The 21617-nt window shown below is 31.1% G+C and overlaps 2 protein-coding genes across 2 annotated transcripts in view; one reads left to right on the forward strand and one right to left on the reverse strand.

Moving 5' to 3' along the window:
* Positions 1-18016, reverse strand: part of LOC145936927 (acyl-CoA Delta-9 desaturase-like) — a 49263-nt gene extending 31247 nt beyond the window's left edge. The window contains exon 1 of the mRNA XM_083039591.1: positions 17779-18016. The gene's annotated coding sequence lies outside the window, so the exon portion shown is untranslated. The remainder of the gene's footprint in view (positions 1-17778) is intronic.
* Positions 138-7283, forward strand: LOC145937443 (uncharacterized). The gene is made up of 2 exons (XM_083040461.1): positions 138-613; positions 7079-7283. The coding sequence occupies exons 1-2, from the start codon at positions 138-140 to the stop codon at positions 7281-7283; spliced, it is 681 nt and encodes a 226-aa protein (XP_082896587.1).
* Positions 18017-21617: the final 3601 nt, after the last annotated feature.

Raw genomic sequence — 21617 nt, forward strand, 5'->3', positions numbered from 1 at the left:
GTTGAGAAGTATTAAGGATCAATATTGAAAATAATCGACCAAACTAGCACAAATTTTTACACTTTATTAAAAGTTACGACGTTTCGACCATATGGTCGAAAAATATTAAGGATACTTCTATGAATGATAATGATATAATGATATCGTTAGATGTTAGTGCGTTATTTACAAACGTTTCCAAAGAATTAGTGTTAAATGCTATTAAAAAACGTTGGAACGATATTACTAAGAACACAGATTTCAGTTTAACTCAGTTCCTATACGCAATAGAATTAGTCTTAGATTCAACCAGTTTTATTTTCAATGGTCAGTTTTTTGAACAAATTTTCGGCACACCAATGGGTTCCCCCCTATCACCCATCCTCGCTGATATGGTAATGGATGATCTTGAGACACAATGTTTAGAGTCGTTAAGTTTCACGGTACCTATATATTATAGATATGTAGACGATATATTCGCCATAGTACCGCGTAAAAAATTGAGTGAGATATTAGCGACTTTCAATAATTACCACCAACGCCTGAAGTTCACGTATGAAACTGAGGTTGATTCGTCCATCAGTTTTCTATATACAACGATCACTCGCGTGGATAATATACTTATTACTAATTGGTACAGGAAACCTACTTCGTCTGGAAGATATATTAACTTTTTCTCTAACCATCCTCCAAAATATAAGATCAATATTACTATTTATAATCTTGTAGATCATGCAATTTTATTATCACATGATAGATTCCACCATAGTAATATTGATTTAGTATACGATATTTTACTTAACAATTGTTTCCCCAAACACATTATTAAACGACACATATAAAAAAGAATTAATTTTTTAAAAAATCGCAATCACAATAACGATATAGATTTGAACCAAGGGAAATTCGATAGAACGTCCTTTCTGTCACTCCCATATGTTAAAGATACGAGTCAAGATTTATGTCGAGTTTTACGTAGAGTTGGTTTGAACGTCGTTTATAAAATTAATAAAAAACTAAATATGTTAATAAAACGTGGCAAAGACAATTTACATAAAGATGACCGAACAAATGTTGCATACAAATTAGATTGTAAAGATTGTAATGCATCATATATTGGACAAACTAAAAGACATTTAAGGATTCGTACGAACGAATATTTTAAAAATATTAAATTACATGAAACAAATCACTCTGTTATAAGTAAACACAAAATAAAATATGGACATGAATTTGATTGGACTAAACTAAATATATTACATAATGAGAAACATGTGCGTAAAAGAGAAATTGCGGAAATGTTCTACATCAAAAAATTTAAGAGTACAATTAATCTTCAAAAGGACACTGGGAGCTTAAATAATATTTATGATAAAATAATAAAGGTCGTGTAATAAGTTTTCTAATATTGTTAGTTATTGATAAGGTTTCTTACTGACTTAACGTTCTCGCCTTTAATATTGACAACATGTGTTGAGCGAATCTTTTATTTGAACATGCTTGTCTAAGATTCACATTTATAACGTATGCACTCTTTTTATATCCAACTTATTCTATGCATATTACTATCTTTAAACCGTTTAGATTTATAAGTTTAATTTTCAATTGTATTATTTTAGTGTATACTTGAAAAGGACCACAACCATATGGTCGAAACGTCATAACTTTTAATAAAGTGTAAAAATTTGTGCTAGTTTGGTCGATTATTTTCAATATTGATCCTTTGATTAATTTACTAGCGATATTTAAAGAATTTATTATTCTATTAAGGCTCCTGGCTCCTTGCTGACCATGTCGAAATCGTGACGTCAGAGGCGAGAAAACACACGCTAAAATTTCTTAGATGCCATTTCGAAATAAAAAAATATTTTGATGAAACAGCACTTCAGATGGCTTTAGCACACTCTTAAAAACCCCCGAAAACTATCCTTTTCCCTTTATAATCAATCAACAGCTGTAAAATGTAATATTATGAAGCCCAGTCCGTCTGGTCTTTGCACATGCGCAGTCATTCCGCATGTCAAAGTCTGATATCTCGATCATTTTACAGATGTTGATTGATTATAAAGGGAAAAGGATAGTTTTCGGGGTTTTTTAAGAGTATGCTAAAGCCATCTGAAGTGCTGTTTCATCGAAATATCTTTTCATTAAAAAATGGCATCTAAGAATTTTCAGCGTGTGCTTTCTCGCCTCTGACGTCACAATTCAATATGGCCGCGGTGAGCACCCAGGAGCCTTAATATGGAAAAATAATAGTTTTTCTTTCAAATGGCTACAATATCGAGAAATCGAAAGGAACCTGTCGAAATTCCGATATTACACCGGAAACTACCGATTTCGTGTTACGTAAAACTGTTTCTCATTGGTTTTCTCCCTCGTTTTGCGCACCCACGTTTGACGAGCCATCATTCAGCGACCTTTTTTTCTCCTTATTACGGACAAAAATCGTTATAAATCAAGCGCGAATGGAACGCACGATCGATTACCATTCCGTGTTTCAATTCCTACTCCATCGATGCACGCTAATCGATCTTCACTTCACGTGCACAGCACCTCGCCGATCCCCGCGGCTCTGTCATCGGCGTCGAACACGCTTCCGCGAATCGGCCTAATCCATCAAAGCCGGATACTTCACGGATCCTTTCGTCGCTGCGGCTCATAATTACGGGGGATATATGTATATGTGCCAACAACACGGACGCGCTCATATAAATAGTTTTATTTACGATCGTAAGACAGCTGTATATACGGAAAGCCGGCCCCGCGGGCGTTCATATGTGTTTCGCTCCGTAATTACACCGCGCCTTCTTTATTCTAGTTTTTTTTAGCGCTTCTAATTCGATCGTTAATATATCGATATGTTACGAGCGGATGTTCGGTTCGAAGTTCTTCCGTCAAAAACTTTCTTAATTTGTTTATTTCTTTATGTGTTCATTTTGAGAAGAAAATATATTTTATTGTAGTAGCAGAAGTGACAGTTGTATTTTGTATTTTGTAAATGTATATACAGAGTGTTAAAAAATTTTATAGAGAAATAGAAGACATCAAAATAAATATTTTTTGTTAATACTATTTTTCTCTACGACGTTTTTAATGTTATATACTATACATAGTAATATAATAAGAGTTTGTGACTTAAACATAAACAAACATATAAGTGGAAAAATTAAATTATATTTTAATCTTGAACAAAAACTATCATGTAGTACTAAAACTAAACGTTGCGTTGTAGAGAAAATTATTATTAACAAAAAATGTTTATTTTAAAGTCTTCTTTCTCCCTTCAAAGTTTGTCGGTCTAATTTTTTAATACCCTATTTATATAAAACTGAAAGTATGCTAAATCGTACCTCCTAAGGTAAATATTAAAACTGCAAAAAAACTATCAAAGAAATAATAAAATTGTTTTATTCATTTGAAACTATGGTTCCTTGTCAACGATATACGCTAAACATAACATGAGTTTATCATTATTTGATATCGTAAATTAAAAATTTGTTTAAGTAATATTAGATACGATTTACAATACCGGTTTGCTAAATTGTACCCATGAGTTTTTAAATCGTATCTCTAACAATTAAATTAGAAAATTGTAACAAAAATAAAGTTTTATTTTCTATAAAAATTCTCAGTCTGCAACAAAACATATCTATAAGAATGTCATATTTATAATTATAAATTCTCTTGAAAAATTTAACAAAAATACTTTTTGTATTACACAAAAATATAAATAAGTATTATCTCAATATAATTATAAAATTTCATAATATTTTCTTCAGTTGTCCATCTAAATATAAAGAAAAAGAAAACTAATGCCTAAGTAAGAAAATAAATTTAGTAAATCGTACCAGTACGATATAAAAAAAAAGTTAGTGGTGCGTTTTACCAAAAACTTCCATTGCTTTGTCAAATTTGTGAATAAAAAAATAATCTTATAACATTTTGCCAATTTTTCAACGTTTCTATATACAGGATTAAATAAGATGAAAAAGTGCTTTAATAATAAGTTTAATTGCTTATTTTTCTCTGTGTGATGGCTTAGGCACATCAGGGTGCCGAATATTACATGAAAATCACACAAAATAAATTTATGAACGTCACTCATCAACGCTTGAGAAAGAAACAAACATGACGACATTCAAGCTAGCTGCGACAACAGCGTTAACACCTTAAAATATTTTAACTCTGTTTAAGAAATACAGTAGAGATACGATTTGACGAACAGTACGATTTATCATATTTTCCTCTATTATACATATCTGCAACAATATTACCGTATAACGCAAAATGAAAAAAACGCAGTTCGCATAAAAAAACACATATAACTGTTTATTATTAACAAATAATGTATTCTTAGTTTTACAAAAAGTACTTAAGAAGCAAGGTTTTTTAAAGATACTTAAGAATATCTGTTAAAAGGTTTTATAGTATACAATAAATTATAATGAGAAGAGAAGACTCTAATGTATTAATATAAAGGATTGAACGGAATGGGCTAATAAGAGCCCATTGGAAATAAAACCACAAAGATTTGTGTACTTATTCTTTATTTCTTCAGAACATTTCGATCCTTTCTTTGGACCATCTTCAACTTAACGTGTATTACAAACTGATGTATGATACAATACTGATACAATACTGAGTATATCAGTCTGTAATACACATCAAGCTGAAGATGGTCCAAAGAAAGACCGAAACGTTTTGAAGAATTAAAAAATAAGTGCACAAATCTTTATTGCGTTTTTATTTCCGACGCACTGGCTCTTATATTAGCTCATTCCTTTCAATCCTTTATATTTATATAATAATATTCAGTCCGCTTATTTCGAGAATATAATTTTTTCGGCGCAGAGTACTATGAAAAAAACACAATAATCTCTATTAGCATTTTGCTATCAGTTGTCAGTTATTAAATATTATATAAAATTCTTGCGAATCGTGGATCGTGTTTCTAAACAACGCACTGCTCCAGAAAATGCCATTCTTCTTTCCTTTCGTATGTGCTTGGATTTAATGCCGGCGAGTGTATTTTGTCTCCATCTGACAGTCGCATTATGAAAACACCAGATTACAAAAGTGCCGAGGTGCGTAACTCTATGATCCTCTCGTACGTATACAATCAGCGCATAATGAGACCGGGGCATGAGTAAGTTTCCGGTCGTCTGTCTCTACTCGCGCATATATAATTCAAGCTTCTTTCCTATTAAGTTTGAAAGACACACTGTCCGTGGATGTATCACGCAATCTTAGAAAATTGATTTACCACTTATATACGTCCATAATGCGTGCGAACGATATTGTGGAAACGCGGTAATCTCGCCGCAACATGCAGGAGTCTAGAATAAGAATTCCGCGAGGCTGCAAAAAAAATAAACACCTCTCATAAAATGCGATAGTCGAGAGTCAGCGCGATATATAAATTGCATGCTACGCGCACATTCTAATACAACGATAGTAGTACTTTTGTATGACGCACACAGTATCTAAGAAAAAATAGATTTCAGAAAAAAATGTGACGATTTTAATAGCCTTGTCTTTCTCATGTTTCAGAATTTAATTCTGCTCTCTGATATTTAACGAAATTAATTTCACAATTTCAATAATACAAAAAAAAACAAGCATTAGGAAATAATTAACCTAAACTCTAAGCTGCTGTCTTTTTCTCGTTTTCTTTTCTTTATTTATTTATTTGATTAAATTCCTTTAGGGAAGAAATTCTTTTAGTAGAATAGCGCAAAATAATTATTCGACTTATCCTGAACACAAAAATGATGATACAAAAATTACAATATAAAAAAAAATAAAAAAGATAAATAGAAGAATTCTTATTCCGCGGTATCAATTGTCTTCAATCAAATAGTGGTCCTTTTTAGCATCTGTTATGAGTGCTTACTTATAATTATTTAATAATAATGTTTACATTAACTTTGTTTTACTATAATTTCGCAACCACTAATTTTTGACTGTGCGTATATAGGGGAAAGTATGCTAAATCGTACCTCCTAAGGTAAATATTAAAATTGCAATAAAACTATTAAAGAAATAACAAAATTTTTTTTATTCATTTGAAACTATAGTTTTTTGTTAACGATATACGCTAAACATTAACACAAATTTATCATTATTTCATATCGGTAATTAAAAATTAAGAAAATTAATATTTGGTACAATTTATAATATTGGTTTGCTAAATTGTACTCATGAGTTTTTAATATACTATTGATGATAAATTTTTCTCTAATAATAAAATTAAAAAATTGGAACAAAAATAAAGTTTAATTTTCTACAAAAGTTTTCAGTCTGCAACAAAACATATCTATAAGAATGTCATATTTATAATCATAAATTCTCTTGAAAAATTTAACAAAAATACTTTTTGTCATAAAAAAATATATACGTATAAATAAGTATTATCTCAATTTAAAAAATTAAAAAATTAGATATTTTCTTCAGTTGTCCATCTAAATATAAAAAAAAACTAATACCTAAGTAAAAAAATTAATTCAGTAAATCGTATCAACTTCTATTGCTTTGTCAAATTTGTGAATAAAAAAATAATCTTAAAACATTTTGCCGATTTTTCAACGTTTCCATATACAAGATTAAATAAAATAAAAAATGCTTATCACACAAAAAATGAATATCACACAAAATAAATTTATGAACTCCACTCATCAACAGATCGTTTGAGACGGAAACAAACATTGCTGCATTCGAGTGAAGCTAGCTGCGATACAACGACATTAACATCTTACAATATTGTAACTCTGTTTAAGAAATACAGTAGAGGTACGATTTAGCATACTTTCCTATAGACTTTTTCCTTTATTTTGATGTAAGGAATACGTCCTTAAAGTTTGTCCAAGTATTTCATAACTCTATATATAGCGTATATATTCCTTGGCCAGTTGTGCGTTGGCCAAGAGTTGCGCTGATGAACTAATTCTATGTAAAAGGGGAGGAAAGGATAAGTCGGGCGATTATGATCGGGCGCGTTGCAAAAACCATCGATCGCGCGGTATCGATAATTGCATCGCGGCTTGTCGACGCTTATCGCGGTTCTCTCCTTGGCATAAACGCACGTACGCGGGCGTTGCAGGCGTTTTCTCGAAAGGAGCGATCGATCGATTGGTTATACCGGTCCCCAGCAGTTGCAGGACCCGGTTGCGCGGATGCAACGACTGGAAAAAGGACTTAACCATAGACCAAGTCTCGGAGACTCGGTTGTAAAAAAAAATTACATCGAATGCGATCAAAAGCCGGATAGAGCGTTAACCCTCTCGAGCGTGTTAAAACGCGTGTAACTGTATGAATCATATGCGCGCATGATGCATATGCTGATTATTTAGTTGTAATTTAAGACTATCTAAGAAGATATTTTCTCTTTCTTTCTCCCCCTCTCTCTCTTCTTCTCTTTAGAGATTTATATAGAGCGCATATGTAATGTGATTGCTAAATTATATTTTAACGGTCTTGCTTCGAAATTAAACTGCTGAGAGATGTAATCAGAGTTTAAGGCTCCTGGCTCCTTGCCGACCATGTCGAAATCGTCACGTCAGAGGCGAGAAAACACACGCTAAAATTTCTTAGATGCCATTTCAAAATAAAAAAATATTTCGATGAAACAGCACTTCAGATGGCTTTAGCCATTCTTAAAGGACCCCGAAAACTATCCTTTCCCTTTTATAATCAATCAACAGCTGTAAAATGTAATATTATGAAGCCCAGTCCGTCTGGTCTTTGCACATGCGCAGTCATTCCGCATGTCAAAGTCTGATATCTCGATCATTTTACAGATGTTGATTGATTATAAAGGGAAAAGGATAGTTTTCGGGGTTTTTTAAGAGTGTGCTAAAGCCATCTGAACTGCTGTTTAATCGAAATATCTTTTCATTAAAAAATGGCATCTAAGAATTTTCAGCGTGTGCTTTCTCGCCTCTGACGTCACAATCCAATATGGCCGCGGTGAGCACCCAGGAGCCTTAAGTAGAAAAAAAAATAGCAAACTCTGAATACTGTTGATAATTCGAAGAGATATAAAAAAAACTAGTGATCTACTTGAAACATCGCATATAAATAGAGCAGCGACAAATGACGGTATAGATCACCATGTTGACTGTATTGTTTTACTTTAAACAAAAATAAAATTGACATTCACAAGATTTTATCAAATAAATATGCAATCCAATTCCATCGAAAAGAAAAAGTTTTATACGAGCTGTTATATAGTAAATGTTGAAGATTTATAATAAAACAATAATTTATAAGAGAAAAGATGATTATATAAGACAAAAAAAAACAATTTAGAAAATGAGAGTGTAATTTTAAATATTCCAAATTACCAGTACATTAATTAAATCACTCTTTTCTGTAATTTTTTAATTAAGTCAAAGTTTTAGGCACTTTTGTTTTCGGATACTGTTGATTATCTCTTGATTTATAATATATTAATTTTATTACGTTTACAAGCAGTTTTTATTATTCAGTCCCTAACACATGATTTTATATAACTCTTTTTTAATTAATATTTGGAATTTGCTACTTTTTCTCTAACATCTTTTATACATCGAAAATATTGTATTCTCGATGTAAGAAAACTATATATTAAAATCCTTCTTAAGCTTCCATACTATCCTATAAATATTAAAAGAAAATACTATTTATTAATAACAAATAATCATTGTGTATTTTTTATGCTGATTGTCCATTTAATGTTATATGGTCATATTGTTGTAGCAATGTATATTGTTATAGTGTTGCAATTTACAATACAGTGCAATGTTTGTCACTGAATGGTTTTAGTTTATTAAAAGAATAAATAAAATTGATATAAATTGCTCAAAAAAGAAGACTGGAGCGACTTCAGAAAAATATTTATAAATAAGTAACGTATAACATATAATAGTTCAGGACTCAGATCTCGTGCCTCGTGTTCGGTCTGTATATAATATGTTTATACTTTCTTTATAATTTTTTTTTATTTTTGCTTCCTCATAGAAAAAGCTTTGTTTTCGTAAAAAAATTTTTTTTTTAGATTTATATGCCAATGTGTTCAAAATGTTCCAAAACATCGAAAAATCACATTTTTTTTAAATGTCCGTGTGTGCGTGTGTATGTATATATGTATGTTTTTAATTTTAATTTTTAAATTTAAATATTTCAAGAACTAATTGACTTACAGCGCTCCAATTTGACATACAAGTAAAGTAGTACAACACTTTCTATTCACTGTCATTATTATAAAAATTTATACTGTGTTTTAAATTTTAATGCAATTTTAATTTTCAAAAAATGTTTTAGTTGCTCTAACTTCCGTAAATTTTAAGATATTGGAATAAATTTTTTTACATAAATGGACTATTATTAAAGGATGGTTAGTATTGAATTTGACAAGGATCGGTGAAAGGGTTCATTTTTTATATAATTTTGAATTTTATGAGAAATGTCTGTGATTGCTCTAACTTTTGTAAATTTTAAGATATCGGGATAAATTTTCTTACGTAAATAAACTATTATTAAAAGTTTGTTGGTATTGAGTTTGGCGATGATCGGTTAAAGGATTCATTTTTTATAAAACTTTGAATTTTTAAGAAATGTGCATTTTTTAATTTTCGCAAATTTTAAGACATCGAGCTAAATTTTTTTACAAGAATAAAGTATCATTAAAGAATATTTGATATTGAATGTAGCGAGTATCGGTGAAAGGGTTGATTTTTTTATAAATTTTGAATTTTTTAAAAAATGTAAATTTTCAAATTTACGAAAGAAACATACGAGAGTGGATACATATATACACACATACACATACATATACATGACATTTTGAAAAATGTTATTTTATATGAAAAAAGTGTGCAAATAGAAATTTGCACATTGCTTCCTCAACACATTATTTCGCTAATTAGGATAATTTTTCAATTATGGCTTCCTCATAGAGAAAGCTTAACTTGCACATTGTTTAATCACAATTTAATTTCGCTCATTAAGAAAGTTTTAAAATTATGCAATGTGCAAGTTAAGCTTTCTCTATAAGGAAGTCATAATTGAAAACCATCTTAATTAGCGAAATAAGTTTATTGGAAGAATGAAGTTAATAAGTGACTCGAAAAAGACAACTTGAACGGCTTAAGAAATATTTACGAGTAAGTAATGTGTAACATAACTCAATTTAATTGTTCAGAATCCAGATCTTGTGCCTCATATTCGGTCTATATGTACTATGTCTATGCTTTCTTTTTATTGCCTGTGTGCTGTAAAATATATTTTTATTAATGTAAAAATAAGTCCCATTTCGTCTACATTTTTATATTCTAAATTAAAAATATTAATTTTTAGAAGATTCCCCTCTTAAGGTAAGAAGATTAATTCTTTTGGCTTCTACTTTAGAACAAGGTATTCTAAAAATAAATGGAAAATTCTTAAAAGAAGAATAAAATTTTTTCAATATAAAAAATGTACATATTATTTAGCTAGCACATCGGTAATAATATACTGAAGCGATTCTTTTTCCTCCGATGCAAAATTCTCCGAAAATAATATCGCAGTTGTAAAGAAAACGAGAAAGAGTATCGTAAAATTGTACGTTAATGCTGCACGTTTATTCTTCCCTTTGTAAATCGTTTATCTCGCTACTAATTACCCTCTTCCGATTTACTTTCTCGAGCTGGCGAGAAGAAAAACTTCTGCATACGTTTCCAAAAGTAATGGCGCCAGGCCATTTTCTGAATCGCGGATAACCAGTGCAAAACGAATCACATGGCGAGTTCGAACCGTCAAATATATGATTCAATAGATAGAAGTCTATACTCGGAATCGACCTTTTTGTTTGTTTTCTCACATATCCGATATATTCGCGCGTAATCGTTATTAATCTCTCCTCTCCAATAATTTCGATGAATTTTTATCGCGGGAAATCAATAATCGACGAATCTCCACTGACAGCCGAACGAATCGAGTTAATTCGCGCAACCAATTTACGGACAGCGAAGCTCCGTGCGCGAACGGAGGGAAAGAAGAAACTCGGACCCGAATGATTTACGAGCCTGTATACCCGCTCGTTGCTCTTGAGGCCTCTCAATATCCCAAGATATATGTTTCAATAAGGAGGAGAGGCCCCGTTTCCCAAGAACGGCATCACGCGTGTCACGGTTTTACGGGGCCTCCTTGAATCCGCTGACACGCCCGCCACGTTTTGACGGACGTGATAATTTCTCTATCGAATTTAAATGTTAATCGGCTGTCGTAGTCACAATGACAAAACAAAATGATCGGACGGCGAAGAATAAACGCGGATCTCGGTTATCGCTTCTCTTCGGTAAAATTGTGATGGAGGTAAGAAATTAATCAAAATTGATTTCAAAGTCGCCTCGGTCTGTCTCTTACAAGTGACATTTGACCGCCAAAACAAAATTGATTGTTGAGACTTGAAGTTAGATTGCTCGTTGTTGCGAAATTGTTTTCTTTGCGTACGCTATAAAAAAATCGACTACCATATTGTCATATGTATATCTTTATATCTGTGATTCTCGTGTAAGCAAATAATAAACTTAAAAATTTACACATAAGAAAATCAAAACAACAGTATTTAATGCGTATTAATGCATTTATGTAACAACGAAAAGAAAATATTCATCACATGTATGCACTAAAAAAATTCTACTTTTTTTTTAAAAGTAACGATAACAAATATTTTGTGCTTTAAAATCATTTCCTTACATATTCATTACATAAGATGTATTTCTGTTGCATCTTTTAATTTGTAATTTTTAATTTTCTTTTTTACAAACTTTATATTTTTGGAGCTAGTATATCTAATCAACGAGAATTTGCGCAGAACGTTAAATTAAAGGAACATTGGATTTTAAATAATAATCGATTTTCAGATTTTAATAATTGAACAATCTTTCAAGATCTTTTTGTCATTTAAATTAAAAACTATTTAAAAATGCAATTTTTGGTAGCTAAAATAAGTTTACATTAATTTTTTTTCCACGCTCTCTGTAAAATAAATGCATTTTTTTAATTCTTCTAATTAAATTTTCTTCCAAATTATACCTAAAAATATCATTAATATATTTTTTACAAAATTTAAAAAAACAAAAATTTTCAAAAAATTGATTTTTTCGGCGCAATTTTGTCAACAAGTTTTTTTTGTTTTAAAGTTAAATTTAAAGTTTAATCAATATTTAATAATTAATAATAATTTATTTATTTATTAAGACAAAGAATATCATTGCTATATCTTGCAATTCTACAAGAGATCTGTAAAAAAAATTATTTTATCATTCTACATTTTTTAATAAATAATAAATAAACTCCTTTGCAACTTTAGATATCTATTTTTTCGTAATATCATATATAAACTATTTTCAAAATGTAACTTTTATTTATATTTATGGAGTAATTTGTAATAAGCAATTAACATTTTTTTCGCGTTCAAAAATTAAGTTCTTGACTCTTCTTAAATTATACTTTAAAAAAAGACATTCACATGTGTCAAATAACATAATTCGTTGTATGTCGAAGCCTTTCATTTTACGATTACATCTATAATATTCACGCTTGTATTCAGAATAATCTCGAGTAATCTCTATAATGATGCTTCATGAAAGTCTGAGATTAAAGTATATCAGCGCTTTCTCTGCCTAATTGCATTTACCGATTACCGGAAAAAGTTGAATTATCGAACATTTTGACCAGCTGTAATAAATATGTTTTCGTATGCCGCAAGAGAGTAAAAGCGTACATTATACTTGCGAGAGAAGATCCGATCTGATCGCGATCGAATTAAGGCGAAATTAATGAAGGGGGAGCCTCGAATGAAGATTACAAAGGAGGTCAGCGGCGCGTCTCATTCGTGTTCGTCGTTTTAACCATCACAACATGACGTCCACTTTTCGAGCGCCTCCTTTAAACTGGTTAAGAGTAAAAACGAGAGAGAAGAATCCGGAGTGTATGTTTTGGGAGATATTTCGGCAACACGGCAGCGTGAGTACAACAACAACAATGACGAAGTCACAATCACCTCTGAACGCTGTGTATCTCAAAATATTTTCTTACAACCGCCCATTGGCCGGAGGAATAATAATTTTTGCGCAAACACATGTCGAAGACGCGATATTACATACAATAGCATGTTGCCAAACGGTACCCACGAGGTCGTGTTTGATTCGCAAACGTACGTCTCTCGTTGTATAGCTCTCTCCGAAATCTCGCTCGCAAAACTTTTTTTTAAATATCCGCGTTGCGCATTTATTAAGTTTCACGGATCGAGATCATGTCAGCGAGGGGCAGGCTCGAGGAATGATGATTGAGTTTGTCGATAAACGATATTGACCCGTATCCGACAAGCATAATTAATAACTGGTCTTCCCCGATATGATGATCCTCGAGTAAATAAAAATACTGGTATTCTCATTTTAAGAATTTTCTACTTATTTTTAGAATACCCTGTTCTATAGGCGCCAGAAGGATTCTCTTAACCTTACCTTAATCTTAACCTTAACCTCTTAACCTAATCTAACCTAACCCTAACCTTAAGATAGAAATCCTAAAGATTAATATTAGATATTCCTAATTTATAAAAATGTAGATGAAATGGGATTCATTTTTACATTAACAAAAAGATACATCATTTTACAACATACAAACAAAGAAAGAATATAAATATAGTACATATAGATCGAACATGAGGCATGAAACTTGGGTCTTGAAGAATTAAATTAAGTTATGGTTATGTTATATTACACGTTACTTATGAAAACTTCTCTTAAGTCGGTCAAGTCTTTTTTTTCGATTTATTAACTTCATTCATGCTTCGAATAAATTAAAACCATAAAATACATAATTTCATGTAAATTGAAAAAATTTACTTTTATGTTGATTTAGACAATTTAAGGTATATTAAAAACTTTTAAACATTTACCCCAAAATTATGCCTATTCAAAAACGATAATCAAAATATCTCGGAAATAATATAGAATACGAATTTACTTCATTCTTTTTTCTACTTATTCTACATGAAAGTATGCAGCCTTATTGTTAGTCGTGAGAGATTTTTTTAAAATAGTAGTTTTTTTAAGTAAAAAATAAAATTTTTTTACAAAAAATCATATTTTTGAAGTATCTTTTAGAAGTTTACCAAAATTAAAAATTTTTGAAAATTGGTTACGATGAAGACTATATAGATTTATTAATAATTATTATTCCATAATTTATTGTTTTTTTTTTTTTTGCTTTTTTCAGATAAACTAAAAGCTACCATGGCTATCATTAATCATTGATTTGCGATGGCAAATCATTACAAAAATAGACAAGTTTTATTGATATGAATTGTGCCGGCGCTATTTAATATTTTTAATTAAAATTATATGTAACCTTCATTAATAACAATATGCGCGTAAATACTAATAAAAATCCTGTTGAAGTAAAATTAATAATTTCTGCAAAAAAATTCATCAAAATAGATATCTTTTTGACTATTCTAGATATATATGTTTCCCCTTAATTCAAGTCACTGAGAATATCCGTTATGGAGGATAATTGATATGATGAAAAAAAGCTGAGGAGAGAGAGAGAGAGAGAGAGAGAGAGAGAGAGAGAGAGAGAGAGAGAGAGAGAGAGAGAGAGAGAGAGAGAGAGAGAGAGAGAGAGAGAGATATTCAAGGATGTCCACTCTTCCAGGTGAAGGTGCTTGCAAGAACGCTTTACGAATCAATCGCAACTCTGACGTTTCGGATTCGTTCCGGTTCGCCGAATTGCTTCATAAACGCTTCAAATTAGTTGCGTTTTTATCTTGTGCTAAAGGCAATAAGTTATAGAGAATAAGGTCAATAAATCATGAACTCTAGAATTTAAATTGTTCCATCACACAATTTTGAAAATATTTGGGTTAAGTGATAAAAATATATTATTTTAATGTATTTTATCATGTTGTAATTACGTGACGAAGTAGAAGAAGTCTTATTTTGTATCTAATCTAAGTTAAGTATATGTTGTTAGAATTTTCAAAGGGATTTTTAGATTATCAAATATACATCTTTTATTTGCTTTTGATACATTTTAATTAAAAAATTCAGATGAATTAAAAATGTATACATACATTTTTCTATATATATACATAACTTTATGCAAAAATCCGAATTTTTAATGTCATTTTTCATATCAGTGCTACTATTTTGAATTTTAATAGCAAAAATTTGTATTTAATGATTTAAAAAATTCTTCAGTTTGAATAAATAATTAAAAACAATTTGAAAGATTTATAATGATCTAATTTGCAATTTTTTCAGAATAAAAATCGAAGGTTTTAGTATTATACCCATAAATCGGGAAAAACGGGATTTCCAAAAAATATTATTGCTCGAAACATCGAGAAATTAAATTTGTTTTTCATAATACACGATTACAGCAATTAATTAATAACTGTATAATTCATCTCTAATTGCTTATTTCATATTTCTGTCAAAACTCCTACGAATTCGCTAATCACAGCGAACCATAATTTATGCAGCCGAACTTTTTCGCGAACCGGCGAATTAGTGAAGTTTGCGCGCGGTTTTAATTATTCAATTTTGCAATGTTTTGCAACCCGATTAGACTCACTAATCACTGGCCAGTCGTAAACAACGAGATAACTATAGTTTGTGAGTTTTGCAAAAGGTCCGAGAAATTATAATTGCAGCATATATACATGCGTGCAATTTGCTAAGCGCAACATCTTGCGTACATTGATTTTCTAAACGGCGCGGCGCTCTAATTCTCTAAATCCCTTCCCCTTGTTCCCCCCCCCTTCCCCCTGAAGCAGCGCATTAATTGCCGACTCCGCGAAAATGGTTTTGCTGCGTGCGTTAAAAGTATATGAATATATAATATAATGAAATCGGGTTGTGCTAACCGCGCGAGTGCAAAGTCCACCTTCGCACGTTCTCCTCCCAAGAGTGGTGAGATAGAGAATCGGGTATCATTCCGATACATCGTTACATATACATACGTTAGAATTAGCAACGCCTGGATGCGTTTGCGCCTGAGCAAAACTCGCTATATCATTCGAGCTTCAAGATTATTCCGCGCGCCGCGCACTTTACGACCAATATCTCTCGGATTACTCCTGCACGCCTAACCTATCCATTACTTATTCGAATAAAAGGGTATACCTATCGATAACTACATTGTACAACGTACACATCGAGCAACGGGCTAATTGAACGTTAAAGATATCTCTTCGTTGTTATCAAAGATTGATCTCTCAAAGAATATAAGAAAGAAAGGAAATATCTTTCAAGAATACAGTATGAGATTAGGTTTTATTTCGAGGTGTTTCCCTTTGATAATTATTCGATGTAAGTAGAAATTAATATATACATTCAATGACAAAAATTCCATTAATTATGCGATGTCGATTTCTTTTTTATATACTTGGCGTATTTTTTTCTTTCGTGAAGATTTTGTTATGATATATATATATTTTTTTTTGTTTTTTAATATAAAAAAATTAATATCCATAATCTCGAATACAAAGCTAAAAATTGAAGACGATTTTTCTATATTCAACGTTTATACAGGGTGTCCCATAATTCGCGAACCACCCGTCAGTTGCAGGTAGAGTAGGTTAAACTGAGTAAAAAAGTCCTCTACCATTTTGCGATTTTCTCAATAATTAATGAGAAATAAATTAAAGAAAATCAGCCAATTCGAGCGATGATAAGCGTGCAGCGAGAAGAGACAGCCCACTCGAGGGTCCAGAGTTAGCGCTACTCGTATGTAGTTACTGTCTTTTGTAAAGCGCTCCTCCCCGCTTCATCGCGCGCTTAGCAACCGTGTAACATTATACTGTTTCTTTTCGCCGCATGCTTAGTAACGATATGAAACTGGGCTGTCTTTTCTCGCCGTCGTCACGCGAATTGGCTGATCTTCTTTAATTTATTTCTCATTAATTATTGCGAAAATCGCAAAATGGTAGAGGACTTTTCTATTCAGTTCAACATGCTCTACCTGCAACTGACGGGTGGTTCGCGAATTATGGGACACCCTGTATAGGTGGAAATTAACATTAACAATGATAAAAATTTCCAAAAGTTAATTATGCAATAAAAAAATCCCTGTTTTTATTACGTTTAGAATTTTTAAATTTAAACAGGTTCAATTTTTCCAGGGTTTGACCGGGTTTTTTTTAAAAAGCCCAGCCCAGTGGGTTTTTTTTTAACCGGGTTTTCTGGGGTTTATTGGGTTTTTTTAGGTTTTATTGAGTTTTTTGGGATTTTGTTGGGTTTTTTAATTTTTTTAATTTAATTTTTTATAATTCGCTAATGATTAAGAAAATTGGCTATTTAATTGGCACAATTCCTTATTATGAATTAATTTTTATTTAATTTTTTTTATTTATTAATGTAATAGACCTTCTATTACATTAATAAATAAGAAAAATTAAATAAAAATTAATCAATATTAAATACTTCATTTATAATATTATTAAATTTTTAACATTTTTGGATGGGTTTTATAAATGGGTTTTTAAGTAAGTTTTTTAAAGTGGGTTTAACTCAATAAAACCCACCGGGTTTTATTGGGTTGGGCCCACTTAGTCAAACCCTGAATTTTTCGTCGTGAATCAAACTTCGCGTTTACGCTGGAAAGATTCTCCATAAATTACTCGAAGTGCACAAGCCAGCATCACATTGATGGATACCTCTTTCGCGGCTTAGTGTGCGATACAGGAATCTTAAATTCGCGCGAGTGTCGGCGTTCAATGGCGGCTCCTCGGTCGCGAATTAGCAACGGTTCGCTGCCGGATAGACCTACCGTGCGCTTTGCTTCACACTTTCCGCGATTAATCCGTCGGGATCGTGCCGCCTACTTAACACGGCGGTACATGGGGTTCCTCGCTCAAGTAGCGATCTCCTCGTCGTTTCTTCTTCGGCGACCCCTTCGTGTATCGTGAAACGCCAGACGGGTCAGCAATGTCAAATCGTGGGCTCGGCAGCCTCGACTTTGCCAACCGATACAAAGTCTCTCCCTCTGCTGTCTATCTCTCTCGTTTTACTCGCGCGCTCTTCTCTTCTTTTTTTCGCTTTGTCGGAGCGCCGAACGATACCGTGATGGTTTCTTGATACCTCGCGAAGAGTATCGCAAGATTGCGTCACACTTGCAACAAAATTCCGCCGAGAATTTCCGGCGGGACATAAGAAAAGACTAAACACTAAAAAATTATACTCTCATTTTAAGAATTTTCCATTTATTTTTAGAATATCCTGTTCTATAAAATAGGTGCAAAAATCCTCTTATCTTAAGAGGTGAATTTCTAAAGATTAGTATCAGATATTCCTAAGTTATATAAAAATGTAGACAATTGTGAACACTTTTCTTAAGTCATTGAGTCTTCTTTTTCGAGTCACTTGTTAATTTCATCAATTTTTCTAATAAAATTATTCAGTAACAAACACTACATTGCACTGCAAATTGCAACACTACATAATCCGTCGCTGTAATAATATGACCATCAAATGAACGGCCCATATAAAAAAACATGCGAGCCCTTTGTTAATAAAGAATATATTTTTATTGTTAGTTTTAGAGAATGTCCTAGAAATATTTAAGAATATCTGTTATGAGAGATTTTATATACAGTCCTCTTACTTCGAGAATACAAAATTTTTTTCGGTAAAGACACAGGTGCCTTTTGCTCTAAAGAATAAAGGTTGAAATTAAACTCGATGAAAGATAGATTTATATGTCGTAAGATATATTTCTCTCATACATATAAGAAAAGACGAATAATAATTCTTCTTAACGCAAAAGTACGAAACACTATTAGTCGTTCTTGTCCAAAAGATATTGCGGTCCGCCGAAATTGTCACAACGTCGAGATGTCGACCGATTCTTCTCGTGACGGTTTTAAGATAGCAGCTGGCGAGAGAAATTCACCACCAAAGAGAAAAACTTCCTCACTTCTTTGTGTCTTTTTTTTTTCCATGGTTAAACATCGTCGCGCCATAACTCACGACAGAGCAATTTCGCGCGAAGGATGAAACGCCTATCCGATATTTTTTTTCTGATTTTTAGGTACACAGTTGAAAAATTTGTGTTAAATTTAACAAATATCACATGTCCCAAACGGTCCACAGAAATTTTTGTGTTAATTTAACATAATACGGATATGTTAAATGATGACACGAATATTGTGTTAATATTTTAACATAAAATAAATGCAAACTTCAAATATATTTTGTGTTAAATTAACATAGTTTTAATGTAAAAATTAACTAAAAAATTAATTTTACATTTTATCATCCCCACTTATATTATAAAGTAAAATTAACATTTTTTCTGTAAATTTTAACAGATAAATCTTGTCACTAATAATACGGAACATATTTATTGTGTAAAATTAAAAATATATATACATTGTGTTATTTTTACACTTTTTTTAGTTGTTTTAATAATTTAACATTTGAGTCCAATTAACATAACAGCAACATGTTAAATTAACACATGAATGTGTTAAATATTTAACACCAAAATTTTAACGGGGACCGTTTTTAACAAGAAAACACATTTTCCAACTGTGTACACAGTTGAAAAATTTGTATTAAATTTAACAAATATCACATGTCCCAAACGGTCCACAGAAATTTTTGTGTTAATTTAACATAATACGGATATGTTAAATGACACGAATATTGTGTTAATATTTTAACATAAAATAAATGCAAACTTCAAGTAAACTTAAAATAAATTTTGTGTTAAATTAACATAATTTTAATGTAAAAATTAACTAAAAAAATTGTTAATTTTACATTCTATCATCCCCACTTATATTATAAAGTAAAATTAACATTTTTTTCTGTAAATTTTAACAGATAAATCTTGTCACTAATAATATCGAACATATTTATTGTGTAAAATTAAAAGTAAATACACATTGTGTTATTTTTACATTTTTTTCCAGTTATTTTAATAATTTAACATTCGAGTTCAATTAACACAACAGCAATATGTTAATTTAACACATAAATGTGTTAAATATTTAACACAAAAATTTTAACGGGAACCGTTTTTAACAAGAAAACACAAATTTTCCAACTGTGTAAAAATCAATTTTTTTCCTTAAGGCAAATTGAATGCATCCAATATCATTGCGTCTATATCAATCTCGAGTAAAAGTTTGAGCAATTAATCATAAAATTCTAATAGGACTTGTAAAATTTAAATATTTCTTTCTTACTTGCTATAAAAAGTACTTGGATAAGTAGATATAAAAAATGTAACTCGCGTGAGTAAATAAAAATATAATACATCGTTTTATCGCGCTATTAATTTTATTAATTATTTCTTAAAATTATTCCAAAATAATCCTAATTGATACTGCATCTTATTTTGCTTATCAAAGTTAAAGAATTATTGAACATCATGATCATCTTCTTTCCAGCGAAAATGTTATCTTTCTTTTTCTCGATTATCCTCGATTTTGAATCTTCAGAGGTTCTTATTAGAATGCATTATGTAAGTATCAACCAGATACATTGTGCGCGTGAAATCATAAGCGCGATTACGACAGTCAGCTGACGAGATTGCAGTCAAACGTTCGTCTAAGCGAGGATATAACCGTAAGATATCGGGGCCGGCGTGTCGTCAAAAAACGGCGCTCGAGAAATCAAGCGCCGGAATCGAGCTCACGAGAGTGACGCGTAATATCGCCGCGTCGTGCCGACGATCGATCGATCTCTAGATCGATCGTTTCTTGCCTGCCGCCAAGAGAGTACGTGATTCATTCTGAGGTAAAGACCGCGACGGAGTGACTTCGCGATTTACTCGGCCCGTCATTATTCGCCAGAACTATTCTATTCAAAACCGATTCATTTATTACCGTTTCTAGTTGCCTCCTGTTTGTGACGACTTTTTTGAAAACAAGAAAATTTTTACTTATAGAACTTTATTAATATTTAGGAAAAAGTGGGGAAAGTATACTGAATCATACCCCCTATAAGGTAAATATTAAAATTGCAATAAAACTATCAAAGAAACTTTTTTATTCATTTGAAAATGGTTCTTTGTCAACAATATACGCTAAATATTAACACAAATTTATCATTGTTTTATATCGTAAATTAAAAAAATTTTTAAGTTGTATTTCGGAAGATTTACAATACCAGTTTGCTAAATTGTACCCATGAGTTTTTAAATTGTACCTCTAACAATAAAATTTTAAAATTGTAACAAAAATAAAGTTTTATTTTCTATAAAAGTTCTCAATCTGCAACAAAACATGTCTATAAAAATGCCACATTTATTACAATAAATTATCTTCAAAAATTTAACAAAAATATCTTTTGTATCACACAAAAATATAAATAAGTATTATCTCAATATAATTACAAAATTTGATATTTTCTTCAATTGTCCATCTAAATATTAAGAAAAAAAAACTATGCCTAAATAAAAAAAAATAAGTTTATTAGTAAATTGTACCAGTACGATAGGAAAAGTTAGTAGTACGTTTCATCAAACTTCCATTGCTTTGTCAAATTTATGAATAAAAAATTAATCTTAAAACATTTTGCCGATTTTTCAACGCTTTCATATGCAGAAAATTAAATAAGATGAAAAAATGCTTTAATAAACTTAATTGCTTATCTTTCTTA

The sequence above is a fragment of the Prenolepis imparis genome, unplaced genomic scaffold (genome assembly GCF_030444845.1).
Source record: "Prenolepis imparis isolate NDT839.2.m4 unplaced genomic scaffold, iyPreImpa1.0 SCAF_6, whole genome shotgun sequence".
NCBI classification, from domain to species: domain Eukaryota; kingdom Metazoa; phylum Arthropoda; class Insecta; order Hymenoptera; family Formicidae; genus Prenolepis; species Prenolepis imparis.

What these genes read in the sequence shown, in the direction of transcription:
- LOC145937443 (XM_083040461.1), top strand. Translation starts at nt 138, where the DNA reads ATGATATCGTTAGATGTTAGTGCGTTATTTACAAACGTTTCCAAAGAA. An exon ending in AATATACTTATTACTAATTG is followed by an intron (nt 614 to 7,078) that starts GTACAGGAAACC and finishes CGGGCGTTGCAG; the next exon opens with GCGTTTTCTCGAAAGGAGCG.